We start from the raw sequence: 20,307 nt of genomic DNA, 5'->3' as shown, positions 1-20,307 counted from the left end.
CAAACGTCCCTGACCTTCATTCAACTTTTATTTTGTATGTTAGTCACTGATGCCCAGAAACTAGCTTTTTTGTTGTTGTTGAAGTATATAGTTGATTTACAATGTTGTGTTAGTGTCAGCAAAGTGATTCAGATATATATCTATTCTTTTTCAGATTCTTTTCCCTTATAGGTTATTACAAAATATAGAGTAGAGTTCCCTGAGCTATACAGTAGGTCCTTGTTGGTTATCTGTTTTATATACAGTAGTGTGTCTATGTTAACCCCAAACTCCTCATTTATACCTCTCCTCCTTTCCCCTTTGGTAATCATGTTTGTATTCTATATCTGTGGGTCTATTTCTGTTTTGTAAATAAGTTCATTTGTATCTCTTTTTTTTTTTAGATTCCACATATAAGTGATATCATATATTTGTCTTTGGCCTACTTCAGTTAGTATGATAATCTCTAGGTCTATCCATTTTGCTGCGAATGGGAAAAAAACCCAAAAAAACTACCTTTAGAACAAACACCACAATCATTCTTTTCTCCATCAGCTGAACTAGTGTTTTGAGCTGCCCACAAGGGGCACTGCCTGCCCATCAGTAGTTCAGGTTAGGCAAGCAGCGTTGGTAGAGCTGTGGAACTGCATGATTACATGAACATATTATTAAAAATAGATGGGAATTGGAAGAATTAAATTGCAGGTGGTGACCAGAAGCATAAGTCTCAAACAGAGCACAAGTGATCCAGCAATAGCCATGATTAAGTAGGCCAAAATGAAATAAAAATGAAAACTCTTTGGCCTTAGTAGAGGCTTCATGACAATCAGCTGTGTTTATGAAAAACAAGAAAATTAAGACCTTGTCTGATTCCAAGAAACAGATTGAATATTAATTCTAAAGCCAAGTTATTATTGGGTAATTTATAATATTTATTAATTGCACCTTGAACAGAGCTCTGTCTCATTGTAGGTCACCTCCACACACATCTCTGGCAAAAAAGTCTCTAAAGCAATGGTATTGCACATAGCACACAGTAAGAAAGAGTGTATTCCTGTATGATGGAATCTAGTAGGATGCCATTTTAAATCACACACATGTATATAGTTTATTTGTAAATTTGGATAAAGACATATATGGAAGGGTGTTCACCAAACCACTGAGTTATTTTTACAGTAAAGCAGAGCTGCTGTTGAGAGGGGACCCCATGGAGGAGATATCTAGGTTCTGGTCAATATGATGGGAGGAATAACGACTTCATATGAGAAAGAGAGACAGTGTTTATTACATTTGTCCTATTCACCAGGGGCCTCCTTTTGATAACTCATTATCTACTGTTACCATTATTGGAAAGAAAGCCTATTTTGGAGATGGGTTAATGAGTTGGAGTTCAAATGCCAAAGCCAGACTACCTGGGTTCAAATTTTAGGCCTATCACTCACTAGCCATGTAAACTTGAATCCATTACTTCATGCAGTGGAATGCTCAGGATTGGGTGGGACAAGACCTTGAAATAGATGACATGAAGAACTCAAAGCCTCAACCTGATTCAATTATCCATGTAATTCCTGTGCCCACGTAACACAGGCAATGCAAACGACGGTAGCAAGATTTAAAGCCAATTCACTGATCTCCAGTGTCATTTGGCATTTATGCACAGGAATAGCTCTTTCTAAAAAATAATTGGCTGGTTCTGAGTAAAGAATATACCCAAGGATCTTGGGAAGGGCCTGGCTTAGGTCAGTGATGTGAAATCCTAAGGATTCCCCTTTCTCCCCAACCTATGCCCTGTCCCATACAAGAATAAAAGAGAACCCTCAAGCACCATTTTAAAGATGCAGATCAGGTGATAACAGAGAGTTACTTATGACATAATAGAAGAAGAAAAAGCAAATTTACAATAGCATCTAATGGTATCCTTTCAAAATTATATATGTGTACAAAATGTATTTGAAAGTATGCATATAGAGATATCTGGGAAGTATCATGTCTCTCCTTTCCATGCAGCCTTCCCTCAGAAACCCAGGAACACTCCTGCCTCTTAGCTTTTAAACCCTTTTCTGGACTTTGTCAGTGACTTATACCCCCTAGAGTTTCAGGGAGGTACCTCAACGGCTACAGCAGTAAAAGAGGGGGCCTCGGAAAATAGGACCACGATTCCACCCAACACTTGCTTCACACAGGACAGCTCCCCTTTCATCCGTCACAGTTATTGGACTTCTACCTACGATTTCATCTGAAAAAATGTTTTCCACAGCTAAAGTAAGTGTGAAAATCATTGGCCGTAACATTAACATGGTACTTTCTTTACAACGTTTCCAATGATATAGTCTTATATAACATTACAGATGATCTTTTCACCAAAGTGCATGCTGTTTCCCCAGAATTTCTTCAAAGATTTGACAGGCCCTTCCTACTTCCTTGATTCTCCCACAATTTCTAGACTATCTTCATACCTTTTGTTGAATGATTGAAGAGTTCTTTCACTAGGACATCCATCTTTAGGGGAGACTGTCAACTAACCAACACCCCACAAAGTTCCATCAAAGACTAGGACTCAGTGGTCTACAAATCTCCACTGGCTCTGCCCATGACACCTGAAATCCTGTCTTACTATTATCTCCCAACCCAAAGGCACCTCCTTTTCAGAAGCATTTCCTGAAGTTATCAACAACCATTCTTCAAATGATATTTGATACCAAGGAATTACCAAATACAATATTATGCTCAAAAGTAAAGTAACTACATGGGCCTGGCTAAACTTAAACATCATACAGAAGAATAAAGAACGGGGCTGTCCAATTTGGAAACCATTAGCCACATGTGATTATTTCTACTTAAATAATTTAAATCAAATAAAATTTAAAATTCAGTCCCTCAGTTGTCCACACCACATTTCAAGTGTTGAATAGCCACATGTGGCTAGTGGCTCCCATACTTGACAACGCAGATACAGAACATTTCCATCATCACACAAAGTTCTATAGGACAGCATTGATATAAAGGCCAACAAGCTTAACGTTTCATAAAGTGTTCTGAAGAACACTAGCCTGGTAAGATACCATGACTCTGGGTAAATTAATCTGGAAATTTCTGCATCCTAAACCCCCTGCTTTACATATTACAATAATAATATTATAAAACTCCAAGACTGGGGCGCTCCAGGATCGTGACGAGTTACAGCGGGGATAAGGGAGGATGAGGGTGTCGGCTACTTCTTTTAGATGCTAGGGAAGGCAGGTGGACCTGGATCCAAAACAGGCTCTCCATATCGACCAGGCCCAGAGGACTGTCCAGCTGGAGGACTGCGCAGAGCACAGAAGGCTGGCCACCTTGTGCCTTTGGATTGGAGAATTTAACCCATTTACATGTAAGCCATGTGGCTGACAGGGTCTTGGTGCTCTGGCCAGGTGTCAGGTCTGAGCCTCTGAGGTGGGAGAGCCGAGTTTAGGACATTGGACCACCAGAGACTTCCCAGCCCCACATAATATCAATCGGTGAGAGCTCTCCCAGAGACCTCTGTCTCAGCACTAAGACCCAGCTCCACTCAACAACCAGCAAGCTCCAGTGCTAGACACCCCATGCCAAACAACTAGCAAGACAGGAACACAACCCCACCCAGTAGCAGAGACTCTGCTTAAGATCATAATAAGTTCACAGACAAACCAGAACACACCACCAGACGCAGTCCTACCACCTAAACACAAGATCCAGCCTCATCCACCAGAACACAGGCACCAGCCCCCTCCACCAGGAAGCCTACACAACCCATTGAACCAACCTTACCCACTGGGGGCAGACACCAAAAACAACAGGAACTACAAACCTGCAGCCTGTGAAAAGGAGACCCCAAAAACAGTAAGTTAAGCAAAATGAGAAGACACAGAAATATGCAGCAGATGAAAGAGCAAAGTAAAAACCAACCAGACCAAACAAATGAAGAGGAAATAGGCAGTCTACCTGAAAAAGAATTCAGAGTAATGATAGTAAAGGTGATCCAAAATCTTGGAAATAGAATGGAGAAAATACAAGAAATGTTTAACAAGGACCTAGAAGAACTAAAGAGCAAACAAACAATGAAGAACAACACAATAAATGAAATTAAAAATTCTCTAGAAGGAATCAATAGCAGAATAACTGAAGCAGAAGAATGGATAAGCGACCTGGAATATAAAATAGTGGAAATAACTACTGCAGAGCATAATAAAGAAAAAATGATGAAAAGAATTGAGGACAGCCTCAGAGACTTCTGGGACAACATTAAATGCAGCAACATTCAAATTATAGAGGTCCCAGAAGAAGAAGAGAAAAAGAAAGGAACTGAGAAAATGTTTGAAGAGATTATAGTTGAAAACTTCCCTAATATGGGAAAGGAAATAGTCAAATCCAGGAAGAACAGAGAGTACCATAAGGGATAAAACCAAGGAGAAACACTCCAAAACACATATTAATCAAACCACCAAAAATTAGATACAAAGAAAAAATATTAAAAGCAACAAGGGAAAAGCAACAAATAACATACAAGGAAATCCCCATAAGGTTAACAGCTGATCTTGCAGCAGAAATTGTGCAAGCCAAAAGGCAGTGCAGGACTTATTTAAAGTGATGAAAGGGAAAACCCTACAACCAAGATTACCGTACCCAGCAAGGATCTCATTCAGATTCGACAGAGAAATTAAAATCTTTAAAGAGAAGCAAAAGCTAAGAGAAGTCAGCACCACCAAACCAGCTTTACAACAAATGCTACAGAAACTTCTCTAGGTGGGAAACACAAGAGAGGAAAAAGACCCACAAAAACAAACCCAAAACAATTAAGAAAATGGTAATAGGAGCATACATATCAATAATTACCTTATATGTAAATGGATTAAATGCTCCAACCAAAAGACATAGGCTGGCTGAATGGATACAAAAACAAGACCCTTATATATGCTGTCTACAAGAAACCCACTTCAGGCCTAGGGACACATACAGACTGAAAGTGAGGGGATGGAAAAAGATATTCCATGCAAATGGAAATCAAAAGAAAGCTGGAGTAGCAATTCTTATATCAAACAAAATAGGCTTTAAAATAAAGAATATTATAAGAGACAAAGAGGGACACTATATAATGATCCAGGGATCAGTCCAAGAAGAAGATATAACAATTGTAAATGTTTATATTTATAAATATTTATAAACATAAGGCAAATCCTAACAGTCATAAAAGGGGAAATAGTAACACAATCATAGTAGGGGACTTTAACACCCCACTTTCACCAATGGACAGATCATCCAAAATGAAAATAAATATGGAAACACAAGCTTTAAATGACACATTAAACAAGATGGATTTAATTGATATTTATAGGACATTCCAACCAAAAAAAACAGAATACACTTTCTTCTCAAGTTCTCATGGAACATTCTGCAGGATAGATCACATCTTGGGTGACAAATCAAGCCTTGGTACATTTAAGAAAACTGAAATCATAGTAAGTATCTTTTACGACCACAATGTTATGAAACTAGATATCAATTACAGGAAAAAATCTGTAAAAAATACACACACATAGAGGCTAAACAACACATTACTTAATAACCAAGAGATCATTGAAGAAATCAAAGAGGAAATCAAAAAATACCTAGAAACAAATGACAATGAAAACACAATGACCCAAAACCTATGGGATGCGCAAAAGCAGTTCTAAGAGGGAAATTTATAGCAATACATCCTACCTTAAGAAACAAGAAACACCTCAAATAAACAACCTAACCTTACACCTAAAGCAATTAGAGAAAGAGAACCAAAAAAAAAAATGCCAAAATTAGCAGAAGGAAAGAAATCATAAAGATCAGATCAGAAATAAATGAAAAAGAAATGAAGGAAACGATAGCAAAGATCAATAAAACTAAAAGCTGTTTCTTTGAAAAGATAAACAAAATTGATAAGCCATTAGCCAGACTCATCAAGAAAAAAGGGAGAAGACTCAAATCAATAGAATTAGAAGTGAAAAGGGAGAAGTAACAACTGACACTGCAGAAATACAAAGGATCGTGAGAGATTACTACAAACAACTCTATGCCAATAAAATGGACAACCTGGAAGAAATGGAAAAATTCTTAGAAATGCACAACCTGCCGAGACTGAACCAGGAAGAAATAGAAAATATGAACAGACCAATCACAAGCACTGAAATTGAAACTGTGATTAAAAATCTTCCAAAAACAAAAGCCCAGGACCAGATGGCTTCACAGGTGAATTCTATCAAACATTTAGAGAAGAGCTAACACCTATCTTTCTCAAACTCTTCCAAAATATAGCAGAGTGAAGAACACTCTCAAACTCATTCTATGAGGCCACCATTAATTACCCTGATGCCAAAACCAGACAAAGATGTCATAAAGAAAGAAAACTACATGCCAATATCACTGATGAACATAGATGCAAAGATCCTCAACTAAATACTAGCAAACAGAATCCAACAGCACATTAAAAAGATCATACACCATGATCAAGTGGGGTTTACCCCAGAAATGCAAGGATTCTTCAATATACGCAAATCAATCAATGTGATACACCATATTAACAAATAGAAGGAGAAAAATCATATGATCACCTCAATAGATGCAGAGAAAGCTTTCAACAAAATTCAACACCCATTTATGATAAAAACCCTCCAGAAAGTAGGCATACAGGGAATTTACCTCAACATAATAAAGGTCATATATAACAAACCCACAGCCAACATCATTCTCAATGGTGAAACACTGAAACATTTCCACTAAGATCAGGAACAAGACAAGGTTGCCCACTCTCACCACTATTATTCAACATAGTTTTGGAAGTTTTAGCCACAGCAATCAGAGATGAAAAAGAAATAAAAGGAATCCAAATCAGAAAAGAAGAAGTAAAGCTGTCACTGTTTGCAGATGACATGATACTATACAGAGGGAAGCATAAAGATGCTACCAGAAAACTACTAGAGCTAATCAATGAATTTGGTAAAGTAGCAGCATACAAAATTAATACACAGAAATCTCTTGCATTACTATACACTAATGATGAAAAATCTGAAAGAGAAATTAAGGAAACACTCCCATTTACCATTGCAACAAAAATAATAAAATTTCTAGGAATAAACCTACCTAAGGAGACAATAGACCTATATGCAGAAAACTATAAGACACTGATGGAAGAAATTAAATATGATACAAATAGATGGAGAGGTATACCATGTTCTTGGATTGGAAGAATCAACACTGTGAAAATGATTAAACTACCCAAAGCTATCTCTACAGATTCAGTGCAATCACTATCAAACTACCAGTGGCATTTTTCACAGAACTAGAACAAAAGTTTTCAGTTTGCGTGGAAACACAACAGACCCTGAATAGCTAAAGCAATCTTGAGAAAGAAAAATGGAACTGGAGGAATCTGACCCCCTGACTTCAGACTATACTACAAAGCTACAGTGAGCAAGATAGTATGGTACTGTCACAAAAACAGAAATATAGATCAATGGAACAGGATAGAAAGCCCAGAGATAAACCCACACACATATGGTCACCTTATCTTTGATAAAGGAGGCAAGAATATACAGTGGAGAAAAGACAGCCCCTTCAATAAGTGGTGCTGGAAAAACTGTACAGCTACATGTAAAAGAATGAAATTAGAACACTCCCTAACACCATATACAAAAACAAACTAAAAATGGATTAAAGACCTAAATGTAAGGCCAGGCACTATAAAACTCTTAGAGGAAAACATAGGCACGACACTCTATGACATAAATCACAGGAAGATCTTTTTAGACCCACCTCCTAGAGAAATGGAGATAAAAACAAAAATAAACAAATGGGACTTAATGAAACTTAAAAGCTTTTGCAGAGCAAAGGAAAACATAAACAAGACGAAAAGACAACCTTCAGAATGGGAGAAAATATTTGCAAACGAAGCAACTGACAAAGCATTAATCTCCAAAATATACAAGCAGCTCATGCAGCTCAACATCAGAAGAACAAACCCAATCCAAAAAATGGGCAGAAGACCTAAACTGTCATTTCTCCAGAGAATATATGAAGACTGACAACAAACACATGAAAGGATGATCAATATCACTAATCATTAGAGAAATGCAAATCACAACTACAATGGGGAGTCAGAATGGCCATCACACCAGTCAGAATGGCCATCATCAAAAACTCTACAAACAATAAATGCTGGAGAGGGTGTGGAGAAAACGGAACCCTCTTGCATCATTGGTGGGAATGTAAGTTGATACAGTCACTATGGAGAACAGTATGGAGGTTCCTTAAAAAACTAAAAATAGAACTACCATATGACCCGGCAACCCCACTACTGGGCATATACCCTGAGAAAACCATAATTCAAAAAGAGTCATGTACCACAGTGTTCATTGCAGCTGTATTTACAATAGCCAGGACATGGAAGCAACCTAAGTGTCCATCGACAGATGAATGGATAAAGAAGATGTGGCACATATATGCAATGGAATATTACTCAGCCATAAAAAGAAACGAAATTGAGTTATATGTAGTGAGGTGGATGGATCTAGAGTCTGTCATACAGAGTGAAGTAAGTCAGAAAGAGGAAAACAAATACCGTATGCTAACACATATATATGGAATCTAAAAAAAAAAAAAAAGTTCTGAAGAACCTAGGGGCAGGACAAGAATAAAGATGCAGACACAGAGAATGGACTTGAGGACATGGGAAGGGAGAAGGGTAAGCTGCGACGAAGTGCGAGAGTGGCATGGACATATATACACAACCAAATATAAAATAGATAGCTAGTGGGAAGCAGCTGCATAGCACAGGGTGATCAGCTCCGTGCTTTGTGACCACCTCATTACAACAAAGTGGTGGGTTAGGGAGGTTGAGAGGGAGACGCAAGAAGGAGGAGATATGGGTATAGCTGATTCACTTTGTTGTAAAGCAGAAAATAACACACCACTGTAAAGAAATTATATTGCAATAAAGATTTTTTAAAAAATTAAAATGTGGGCTTCCCTGGTGGCGCAGCGGTTGAGAGTCCGTCTGCCGATGCAGGGGACCTGGGTTCGTGCCTCGGTCCGGGAAGATCCCACATGCCGCGGAGCGGCTGGGCCCATGAGCCATGGCTGCTGAGCCTGTGCGTCTGGAGCCTGTGCTCCACAATGCGAGAGGCCACAACAGTGAGAGGCCCACATACCGCAAAAAAATAAAAAAAATAAAAATAAAAAACATAAAAATAAAAAAGCTAGAAACAATAAATGCTGGAAAGGGTGGGGTGAAAAGGGAACCCTCTTGCACTGTTGGTGGGAATGTAAATTGATACAGCCACTAGGGAGAACAGTATGGAGATTCCTTAAAAAACTAAAAATAGAACTACCATATGACCTGGCAATCCCACTACTGGGCATATACCCTGAGAAAACCATAATTCAAAAAGAGTCACGTACCACAATGTTCACTGCCACACTATTTACAGTAGCCAGGACATGGAAGCAACCTAAGTGTCCATCGACAGATGAATGGATAAAGAAGATGTCGCACATATATACAATGGAATATTACTTAGCCATAAAAAGAAACGAAATTGAATTATTTGTAGTGACGTGGATAGGCCTAGAGTCTGTCATACAGAGTGAAAGAAGTCAGAAAGAGAAAAACAAATACTGTATGCTAACACATATATATGGAATCTAAAGAAAAAAAGGTTCTGAAGATCCTAGGGGCGGGACAGGAATAAAGACGCAGATGTATGTAGAGAATGGACTTGAGGACACGGGGAGGGGGAAATGTAAGCTGGGACAAAGTGAGAGAGTGGCATGGACATATAACCACTACCAAATGTAAAACAGATAGCTAATGGGAAGCAGCCGCATAGCACGGGGAGATCAGCTCGGTGCTTTGTGACCACCTAGAGGGGTGGGATAGGGAGGGTGGGAGGGAGATGCAAGAGGGGGGAAATATGGGGATATATGTATACGTATAGCTGATTCACTTTGTTATACAGCAGAAACTAACATACCATTGTAAAGCAATTATTCTCCAATAAAGATGTTTAAAAAAAAAAAATGAAAACTCCAAGACTCATGCTCTAGCATGAAATAGATCTGAGTTTGAATCCCAGCTGTGCCACTGATTTAGCAATGTGAACTTGAGCAAGTTCCTTCACTTTTTTCGTTTGTTTGTTTGTTTTATTGGAGTATATCTGCTTTACAATACTGTGTTAATATCTGCTGTACAACGAAGTGAATCAGCTATATGTATACATGTATCTCCTCCCTCTTGGACCTCCCTCCCATCCCCCCATCCCACCCCTCTAGGTCATCACAGAGCACCCAGCTGAGCTCCCTGTGCTATAGAGCAGGTTCTCACTAGCTACCTATTTTGCACAGGGTAGTGTACATGTGTCAAAATCCTAATCTCCCAATTCGTCCAACCCTAGTTTCTTCATTTGATAAATGGGAACAGAACTCCTCAGTATTGTCATGAGAATGAAATGAGATAATACATGTAAAATTTAGCAAAGTGCTTCACAAATAGTAAAGTCTCAACAAATATAAGCTTTGGTTATTATTTTTTATTTGGCTATATATTTTTTAAAGTGCAAGAAGTCCTATTTAACACAGCATATACCAAATTTACTACCACCAAACTTTTTTAGAATACGTGGAGCAGAGAAAAATAACTTCCCAAAAGACATCTGTTCCTAATCCCAGGAACCTGTGAATATTCACCTTACCTGACCAAAGGAACTTTGCAGATATGATTAAGGTAAGGATTTGGAGATGGAGAAATTATCCTGGATTATGCAGTGGGCCCAGTGTAATCACAAAGGTCCTTTATATAAGGAGGAAGTGGTAGGGTCAGAAGCCAGAGTCAGAGAAGGATATGCGACGAAAACAGAAGTTAGAGAAAGAGAGAGAGAAAGATGAAGATGATATGCTGCTGGCTTTGCAGATGAAGGAAAGGGTGAGGAGCCAGGAACTGTGGGTGACCTCTAGAAGCTGGAAAAGACTCCCCTAAAGCCTCCTGAAAGAATGCAGGCCAGCTGTGACCTTTATTTTAGGACTCTCAATCTCCAGGACTATTGCATGTGTTGTTTCAAGGTGGTAAATTCATGGTAATTTCAGTAGCAGCAACAAGAAACTAAAACAGAACACCTGAAAACATCTTTCAATATACTGATGTCCCGTTGGGAGCCTGATCTGGTGGGAAGAAGTGGAACTAGAATCAGGAATTCAGGGTCTCTCTCAGTTCAGTAACTAACAAGTTTTGTAACTACCAGAAAGTCAAAACCTCTGGGGTGCTTCAGTTTCTTCTACAAAATGATAACATTATCACCTCTTTTACCTAATATTAAAAATTTTTATGAAGGTAAACATTATAGACGTTACAAGAATAAATCAAACTTCCATATCTCAACTTCTCAATTACAACTACTGAATAAGGGCTAAAATAATGCATACAGTGGAAAGTTTTAAACTTTTAGAAGAATTTCCTGAACTTTCAACAAGGATTTGTGAGGGACTGAAAAGTGTTAAAAGGTTTTGTTTTAATGCACTGAGCAGAAAAGCTGATTGAGTGTTTTGTACCCAGGTTGAAACATTTGAAATCAAATTCAACCCCTCCTTCCTTTCCATCCAAACATTTTTTCTTTCCAGGATTTGGAATATGATATTATTGAGGATTATTTAAAAATTTTTTTTTTTACTTTTTTTCCTCCCAAGAGTAAACATGAAGGGCAAGACCTACAGACACAAGAGCTGCCTCTCCCATTTTAAAAAGGAGGGCAAAGTCGGGGACTTGGGGATGGTGGTGTACTCTCCTTTCTAATAGGCCCCCGGGAAACTGCTTTAGCATGAGATCTCTGAACACAGCGCATTCCCTCCCCAGCCCATCTAGTCCTGGGATGTCTGAGACGTGTGCAACGATGCCACACCACCTGCTGGATTCAGTAGTCATGGAAACAACTCTAGGCAGTGCTGAAGACAGCATCACATCTACACTAGCCACTTAGGATGGGCAACAATGTGAAAAGAGTAAAATACCAAAAACCACTGAATTATACATTCAATAGGTGAAGCGTATGGTATGTGAATTATATATCAATAAAGCTCTTTTTAAAAAAAAAGTGTGAAAAAAATTCACTGTACAAGGTGGATATAGCAATAAATTTTTGGTTTTTGGTTTTTTTTTGCGGTACGCGGGCCTCTCACTGTTGTGGCCTCTCCCGTTGCGGAGCACAGGCTCCGGACGCGCAGGCTCAGCGGTCATGGCTCACGGGCCCAGCCGCTCCGCGGCATGTGGGATCTTCCTGGACTGGGGCACAAACCCGTGTCCCCTGCATCGGCAGGGAGACTCTCGACCACTGAGCCACCAGGGAAGCCCAAATTTTGGGGTTTTTTTTTAACAACTAGATTTTCCTCTAAATGACAGGACACGTCGTTCAGTAAGAACACAGAGCAAACTGTACCCTGAAAAAACATGCATCCAAAGCATGATTTTAACTATTCTGGGCCCATATATATATGTTAATCCTTTACTTGCTGTTCTCCGAGGACTATGGCCTCTACAAAAAGCAGACTGTCATCTTCACTGTGGTGAAATCAACCCTGAGTCGGTTCTCTCTAGGGTCATTTTGGATAATCGGTGCCTCTCATTACAACAAAAATCAGAGCTTCAATTACAATTTGCATTCTAACAATGTAAAAAGCAAACAAACTCTTGGAACCAAAAAAAAACGTAAAAGAAAATACATCATCATATTAACCACAGCTGTGTTTTGATAGGACAAGAAATTTGTTTTTTTCAAGAAACGAAAGTTTAAGTTCTACAGAAGCTGGTGCAATGCAACCACCTTATGTTCTCACCATCTTCTTGCTTTCCAAAGGGGCTTCACATCTACATCCCAATTTTATCCTCCATAAAGTCAAAACACAAGTTATTAGCAAAGGCAAAAAACCCAGCAGGAAAAAGTCCAAGACAGTATGAAGAACAAAAGGCATCCACCTAGCAGCTGAGATTCCTGGATCCCAGCAGGTGCCCAGCTACCAAGGAACCAAGTGACCTAGAACAGGTCACTTAACACTTTCTGAGCCTCTGTCTCCCAATCTGGAAAATGAAGTTGTGACACAAACAATCCAAAAGGGTCCCTTGCAGATCTAACAGTCTCATTTTGTAAGGAAGGGTTCAGATCTCCTGACTCCCAGTCTGTGGAATGTGAAATAGACAGGCCATCCAGTGTGGAAACGTGTGCTAACACATAATAAATGGTTACTGATGCTAAATAACATGACAAGATAATGATCTATGTTTCCAGACTTGCCCGCTTTGTAACTAACAGCACAATTCATCTACTTCCATCATCTTCCCCACAGTGGACTTAAGAGCTACCTAACCAACAGCAGAAGCAGGAGGGAGAGGGAAGGGGCTGTCTTGTAGGAGCGGCCACTCAGACCCAGCCAGACTTACCCAACACTTTCCTTAGAGATGGAGCGTCACTCAGCTTTGCACCCGCAGCCTGGAACGACACTCCAAGACGCCGGACACGAAATACTGGGACAGGTCACTCAGGAAGGCCGCACAGCAAAAGATACTCCACAAAAACAAGGAACTGTGGTCCAGAAAGGAGCACCGTCAGAGGACTGGAGAAAGGAAGCTTCAGCAAAGCAAGACCGTTGTCCAAGAAGGAACCACCAACTGTGTATTACTGACCTTGGGAGTGGGAGCGCAGGGTGGTAAAGTGCGTGCACGTCTGAGAGCTCAGTTCTCTACTGCCCACGGAGACGGAACTGAGCATGCTCTACAAGCCAACAAACTGCAGCTGGTCAAGAAGCCCCACCTTACCCACTCTGCTTCTCCCTGAGCTCCGCCTGCAACCTTCAGAACCTGAAAATCCACAGGTGGAAGGAGGTTACTCTTAGAACCCGAAAGCCAGCCAAGCTAACTTCTTTGATGAGAAGCAGCTGTTTACTGGTGTGTTCGCTCCAGGCGCCCCTCGCGCAGGCATCATCAGCTAGTATCTTGTAGCGCAGTCATTGCAACTTCTTGCTTGTTCACCTCTCCAACTACATGGTAACTCCTCTAGAAAAGGGACCCTTCTACCACAGTGGGTTCCCAGGGGTTGGCATTGTGTTTGGCCCAGGGGAAGTGGCTCAACAAATATTCACTGAAAGAAAAATACACGAGATCTGGGTTAGTGCCCCAGGAGCCTGGGTGGGTGAGCCAGGCACATGCCTGCTTGAGGCATTGGAGACAGGTGCTTCCAGGGGTGGGGTGGCCCGAGAGCAAGAGGAAACCCAGGGATCCCCTTCTTCTCTCTCCACTGATGGATTTAGAGCCCCTATTTCTCTTCCAGGACTCATGGAACATCTCCCCTCCAGAACTCAAGGGTCTAGGGCCTTTGGTTCCCTCCTAGGACCAAGGGATCCCAGACTCTAATTCCACACCCCACACCTGCTTCACATAAGGTCCAAGCTCTGATCCTAGGCCCTCAGCTTCTCTCCTGGACCCAGGCATCATCCAGGCTTCCAATTCCCATTCAGGACTGGGAGACCCAATGTACCCATTCCCCCTACAGGACCGAGGGATCCCAGCCAGCCAGCTCCCACTCTAGACCCAGGAATCCCATATACCTATGTAGCTGGGATCCTCTCTTGGACCCAAGTGTCAGAAGCACCCAGCTCCTCTTAGACCCAGGGTGTTCCAGGTTCCCAACTTACTGCCTAGACCAAAGTATATCAGGTCCCCAGCTCCTGTCCTAGACTCACAATGCCAGGTCCCCAGAAAAGCAGAAAAGAAAAATACGTGGACTTTATATTCCCAGTGCCAAAGGGCTCAATACATGCTTGTTGAAGTGACCAATTTCATAATCGCAATGCTTAGAGAACAGTGAGTATCCCACAACGTCCTTAGTGGGGCAGGACAGCACACAGCTTACAAACACCAGCTCTGGAACCCCGACTTGGGGCTCAGACCCATGGGGGTCTCTATACCAACTCTCTCATCTACTAGCTGTGTGACCTACATTCCCACGGGTGAGTTATTCACCTCTTTATGCCCCAGGGTCATCATCTGTAAGAAGGGGATAGTAATAGTATCTCCAGGAGCTATCGTGAAGACTTAGGGCATAGAAAGCTTAGCACTGAGGACTCACTCAATAAATGATTGTTTTCATTATCTCCCCTTCCCTGGAACTGAGCTATAGGATAAACTTTACCTACTTTACTCTAGTTTAAGTAAACTAGTTTACTCTAGTTTAAGAGCTCACACCTAGTTCTGCTTTTATCAGAAGCCACTTAACAATCTTGGCCACTCATTTGCTTTGCCTGGGTTCTTTTGAGGATTAAGTTGTCTGAGGTCCCTTGTAACTTAAAATTTAAAAAAAAAAAAAAGGCTCAGATTTTCCATTGTTTTGTTACTGTTTCTCAGTTTCCAAGGGTTACCTCTTGGCATCATCACTGTGGGTGGCGTCCCTGTCAGGGAAAGGAAAAGTAGCCTGGAACCCAGCTGAGGTATTTGGATGTGACAGCTGCCCTGCTGCTAGTGTCTTGGCAGGAGTGTGGAAGCAGAGGGGGAAGGCTATGATGAAAGCCCATTTCCAAGCTGGGGGAGCCAGGCAACAGGGGCAGCAAGTTCTGAATCCCAGCATTCTGGGTCTCCCTTCTCCCCACTGCCCTTTCCCACCTAGTACTGTCCTTTGGCTTGGTCCTTCTAGGTCACAATCTCTCCCTGGCTCCATATATATATATTAATCACAGTTTCAGAATGGAATATCCCCTCATACTGGAGGCTACTCAGCATTCTAAGAGCAAAAACATCTGCTCTTTACCTTTTCTCCATCCCAAATAACTTAAAAAAAAAACCAACAGTTTTATTGAGGTATGATTTACATACCATAAAAATCATTCGTTTTCAGTGTACAGTTCAAGGTTTTCAGTACATTTACAGAGTTCTATAACCATCCCCACGATCCCAATTGAGAACATTTTCCTCACCCCCAAAAAGGTCCTTTGTGCCCATTTGCAGTCACTCCCATTTCCCACCCCTAGCTCCAGGGAACCACTATTCTACTTTCCATCTCTATAGATTTGCCTTTTCTGGGCATTTCATATAAATGGAATCTCACAATATGTCATCTTTGTGTCTGGCTTCTTTCCACTGGCATAGTATTTGTGAGGTTCCTCCATGTTGTAGTATTTATTCCTTTATATTGCTAAATAGTAGTCCATTGTATGAATACATCCATTTCTTTATCCATTCACCAACTGGTGGATAGTTGAGTTCTTTCCAGCATTTTGGGGTGAGGGTAAGGGGCTGTTTCCAGTTTTCATCCCAAACACTCTCAGTCTTTTTTCTGTATTGTACTTCTCCATCCACCTCACCTGTATCATTTTTCCCCAGGATCCCTTCTATCAAATAAGAAAGAGGCAACTCCCCAAAATAAAAAAAAATAAGGAAACCTAACAAATGTCCACCACGCATATAATTTAATCCTGTATTTTAAATGAATATGCTATCAAGAAAGATCAAAATAACTTGAATTCATAATGTAAATAACAAAAATTCATATGATGTAATTCTTCTTTTAGGTTGGCTAAGTTACACTTATCCTTTAAATGGAAACGATGTTAAAACAAAGAGCAGATACAAGCTACATATTACATTTGTCAAATACCTAGATGCACAAGTGCTGATATATCAAAAGACAAACAGAAACTTGGATTGGTTAATGAGGGTTGCCAAAGGAGAGAATTCCTTTTTGCTACAAGCACATAGTCTCATTTTGATTTTTATATCTAATGATAATCCAGGAAGAAAACTCAAAAATTCATTTCCAATTCTCAAATGGTTCAGAAAACAATACATATGTTTATGTGTGTATATATATGCAAGTAAGTGTGTGTGTGTGTACAGTGTGCACACAAACTGTTAATAATTAGAAAATCAGAATGAAGTGTATAGGATAATTCTTTGTACTATTCTTGCTTTTTTTTTCCTATAAGTTTGCAATTATTTCAAAACAAAAAGTTAGAATCAAACTTTCATGCTGTTAAAACTTCCTTGAATCATTTAGCTTTTTGTCTTCTGTATCTTCAGGAGCCTTGAGCATGCCAAGTTTATAAGCCCTAATGTAAAGTAGTATTTGTTTTCTGGTCCTGAACTCATCTCTTCCACATACATCAGGTAGGACTGGCTCTGCTGTAGCCTATAATTCACAAAACATTCATTTGCTCTAAGTAGTACTCAACGTGTTTCTCTGCATACTGCCCCCCCCCCCACTGTTTGCCTTCCTAGAAGATGGTGTGGGCCTCTTCACCCTCGAAAGTGGTTCTATTGAAGCTTAAGGATATTTCATTGTCCACAGCAGTAACTGGGGGTTACCATGAATTGCTGGGACAAGACATTACCCCCGTTTACTGTTTCATAGATACAGCTACTTCCTACAGGGAAAGGGAAAGAAAACAGAAAAGGTAACCCAGCACCACGGACAGCTTTCCTAATATTCACTACGTTTTTATTGAGTCAATACTTATTTGTTGAGTTACGGGTCTTTGGGGAGATTTTAAATGTAATCCTTAGTTTCCAGAGAAAAACTGGTGAAAGCAGTTAGAACCAGAGCTCAGTCGTCAGACTCTGAGCTCAGCACACTTTCCATTATATGACACTAAGCATTTCTGATTCAGCACAGAGTAGGACACAAAATCCTTTCAATTCCACAAACCCTTTTCCCTGAACAATTCCAGCTCCTCTGACCTCCTCCAGAGTATCCTTCCACTGCCCATTATAAAATTTCAAGACTGGTTCTAGAATCATTTTATCCAAGAAGATTTTCTTTTCCCAACTTTAAAATGTCATTTTCTTTAAAATCTCGTAAATGTCTTCTGCATAGAAATTATTTTCCTTTTATTTCACTTGTCAGTAAATCCTTTAGGAATTCTCTCTGAAAAGAAGCCTAATTCATCATTTGGTTGCTTTAATCACCATCACTTGTTTAAGAGTCTTATTAGTATGTAAACTTGTTCCAATGCAGTGCTCCGAAATACCTCTAAGAAATTCGCAATAGACTAAACTTAGAGTAATCCATAATTAGATTTTTTTAATAGGACTTCTCACCAGTAGCTTTTTTTCATTATCTAGCTCTGTGTGTTTGACCTCAGCCAGCCGTTGATGGGGCTGAAGTGGTGGTGAGGGTTTGGTAAAAGAAGAGGAAGCTCATCCCTGCAGAAGGGAGGGGGAAAAGCAGTGTTGGTTCTTCCTTTAAAAATGTGGTTCCCCCAACCCGCATCATCATCATCCCCTGGGAACTTGTTAGAAATGCACATTTTAGGGCCCTTCCCCAGGCCCGCTGGATCAAGCCACGCAGGTGATTCTAATACGTCCCTAAGTGTAAAGGACTTGCTTATTCAGATGTGGTGTTTGCTGTATTACAGACGGAGGTCTAGCTTTAGAAACAGCTAGTTGAAAATAATTGCCTTAACTGGCTCTAGTGACCCCCCAGGAACATAACTCACTTACACGTATGTTCTCCGCATTTATCATTGATGGGTATATTGGGGAGTTTTTTACTCCAAAGAGCTGACAATCTGATATTAGACTTGCTAATGAGCAGCAACCATGCTCTCCTGCTGCTTGTCACTCAGTGCAGGCAAGAAATAGCACACGCAGCAACGAGCAGAGAAGAGTCAAACTTCTTCCACAGTCTGCTCTCAGGAAATAAGCAAGAGGAGGGTCCAGAGGTGTCAGTTGACACTGACGATGACGTATTTACTTCCTACACAAAAGAGCCAAGGCAGAAAGGCAAATAGAAGCTAACTTCTGCAAGTAGAAGCTGGATGGAAAGGGGTATGCTGACAGCTGCCTTGGCAGACTCCAACTCCAGCACCATGAACGGGTCCTTTGCTCACCTCCACTTTGCCGGTGGGTACCTGCCCTCTGACTCCAAGGACTGGAGGACCATAGTCCCAGCTCTCTTGGTGGCTGTCTGCCTGGTGGGCTTCGTGGGGAATCTGTGTGTGATTGGCATCCTCCTCCACAGTGCTTGGAAAGGAAAGCCATCCATGATCCACTCCCTGATTCTGAATCTCAGCCTGGCTGATCTCTCTCTCCTGATGTTTTCTGCACCTGTCCGAGCTACAGCATACTCCAAAGGTGTTTGGGATCTAGGCTGGTTTGTCTGCAAGTCCTCTGACTGGTTCATCCACACATGCATGGCAGCCAAGAGCCTGACAATCGTTGCAGTGGCCAAAGTATGCTTCATGTATGCTTGTGACCCAGCCAAGCAAGAAAATATCCACAACTGCACCATCTGGTCAGTGCTGGCAGCCATCTGGGCTGTGGCTAGCCTGCTACCCCTGCCAGAATGGTTCTTTAGCACCACCAGGCATCACGCAGGTGTGGAAATGTGCCTCATGGATGTACCCGCTATGGCCGAAGAGTTCATGTCAACGTTTGGTAAGCTCTACCCTCTCCTGGTATTTTGCTTTCCGTTACTCTTTGCCGGCTTTTATTTCTGGAGAGCTTATGGCCAATGTCAGAAACGAGGAACTAAGACTCAAAATCTTCGAAGCCAGATGCACTCAAAGCAACTCACAGTGATGTTGCTGAGCATTGCCATCACCTCCGCTATTCTGTGGCTCCCTGAATGGATAGCGTGGCTGTGGATGTGGCATCTGAAGGCCGGAGGCCCGGCCCCACCGCAAGGTTTTATAGCCCTGTCTCAAGTCCTAATGTTTTCCATCTCTTCAGCAAATCCTCTCATTTTTCTAGTGATGTCAGAGGAGTTCAAGGAAGGCTTAAAAGGCTTATGGAAATGGATGATAACAAAAAAACATCCAACTGCTTCAGAGTCTCAGGAAACACCCGCTGGTAACTCACAGGTCCTTCGTGACAATGTTCCATCTCCAGAATCCCCATCATCCATCCCAGAGAGAGAGAAAACTGGCTCTCCCTCATCCAGCAAAGAGAAGGTTGAGAAGGCAGAGATTCCCATTCTCCCTGATGTAGAGCAGTTTTGGCATGAGAGAGACACAGTCCCTTGTGTACAGGACAATGACCCTATCCCCTGGGAACACAAAGATCAAGGGACAGGAGATGGTGATAAATAGTTTCAAAGCAAAACAAATTGCGATTACTGTTATTTATTTGTAATGCTGCTAATCAGTATTGTTGACTTTGCCATAACATAACAAAATTACCATTAGGAATTACAAAAATGCTTCGCAGTCTGCATTTCCAAAATGTGCAATTTGGTAAGTAGGACACCGTATTAGAATAACTATGTTATAACCTGGTTATCCAAAGAACTAACTGTGTTGTTTGAAGATGCTTCTGTC

General features: G+C 40.9%; 1 protein-coding gene across 1 annotated transcript; it reads left to right on the top strand.

The window, feature by feature from the left end:
* Positions 1 to 18,809: 18,809 nt before the first annotated feature.
* GPR151 (G protein-coupled receptor 151) lies at positions 18,810 to 20,079 on the top strand. Its single transcript, XM_004323259.2, has one exon. It carries the CDS (start codon positions 18,820 to 18,822, stop codon positions 20,077 to 20,079), a length of 1,260 nt encoding a protein of 419 aa, XP_004323307.1. The 5' UTR covers positions 18,810 to 18,819.
* Positions 20,080 to 20,307: the final 228 nt, after the last annotated feature.

This window comes from Tursiops truncatus, chromosome 3 (genome assembly GCF_011762595.2).
Source record: "Tursiops truncatus isolate mTurTru1 chromosome 3, mTurTru1.mat.Y, whole genome shotgun sequence".
Taxonomy (NCBI): domain Eukaryota; kingdom Metazoa; phylum Chordata; class Mammalia; order Artiodactyla; family Delphinidae; genus Tursiops; species Tursiops truncatus.
This window is presented reverse-complemented; position numbering and strand designations above follow the sequence as displayed.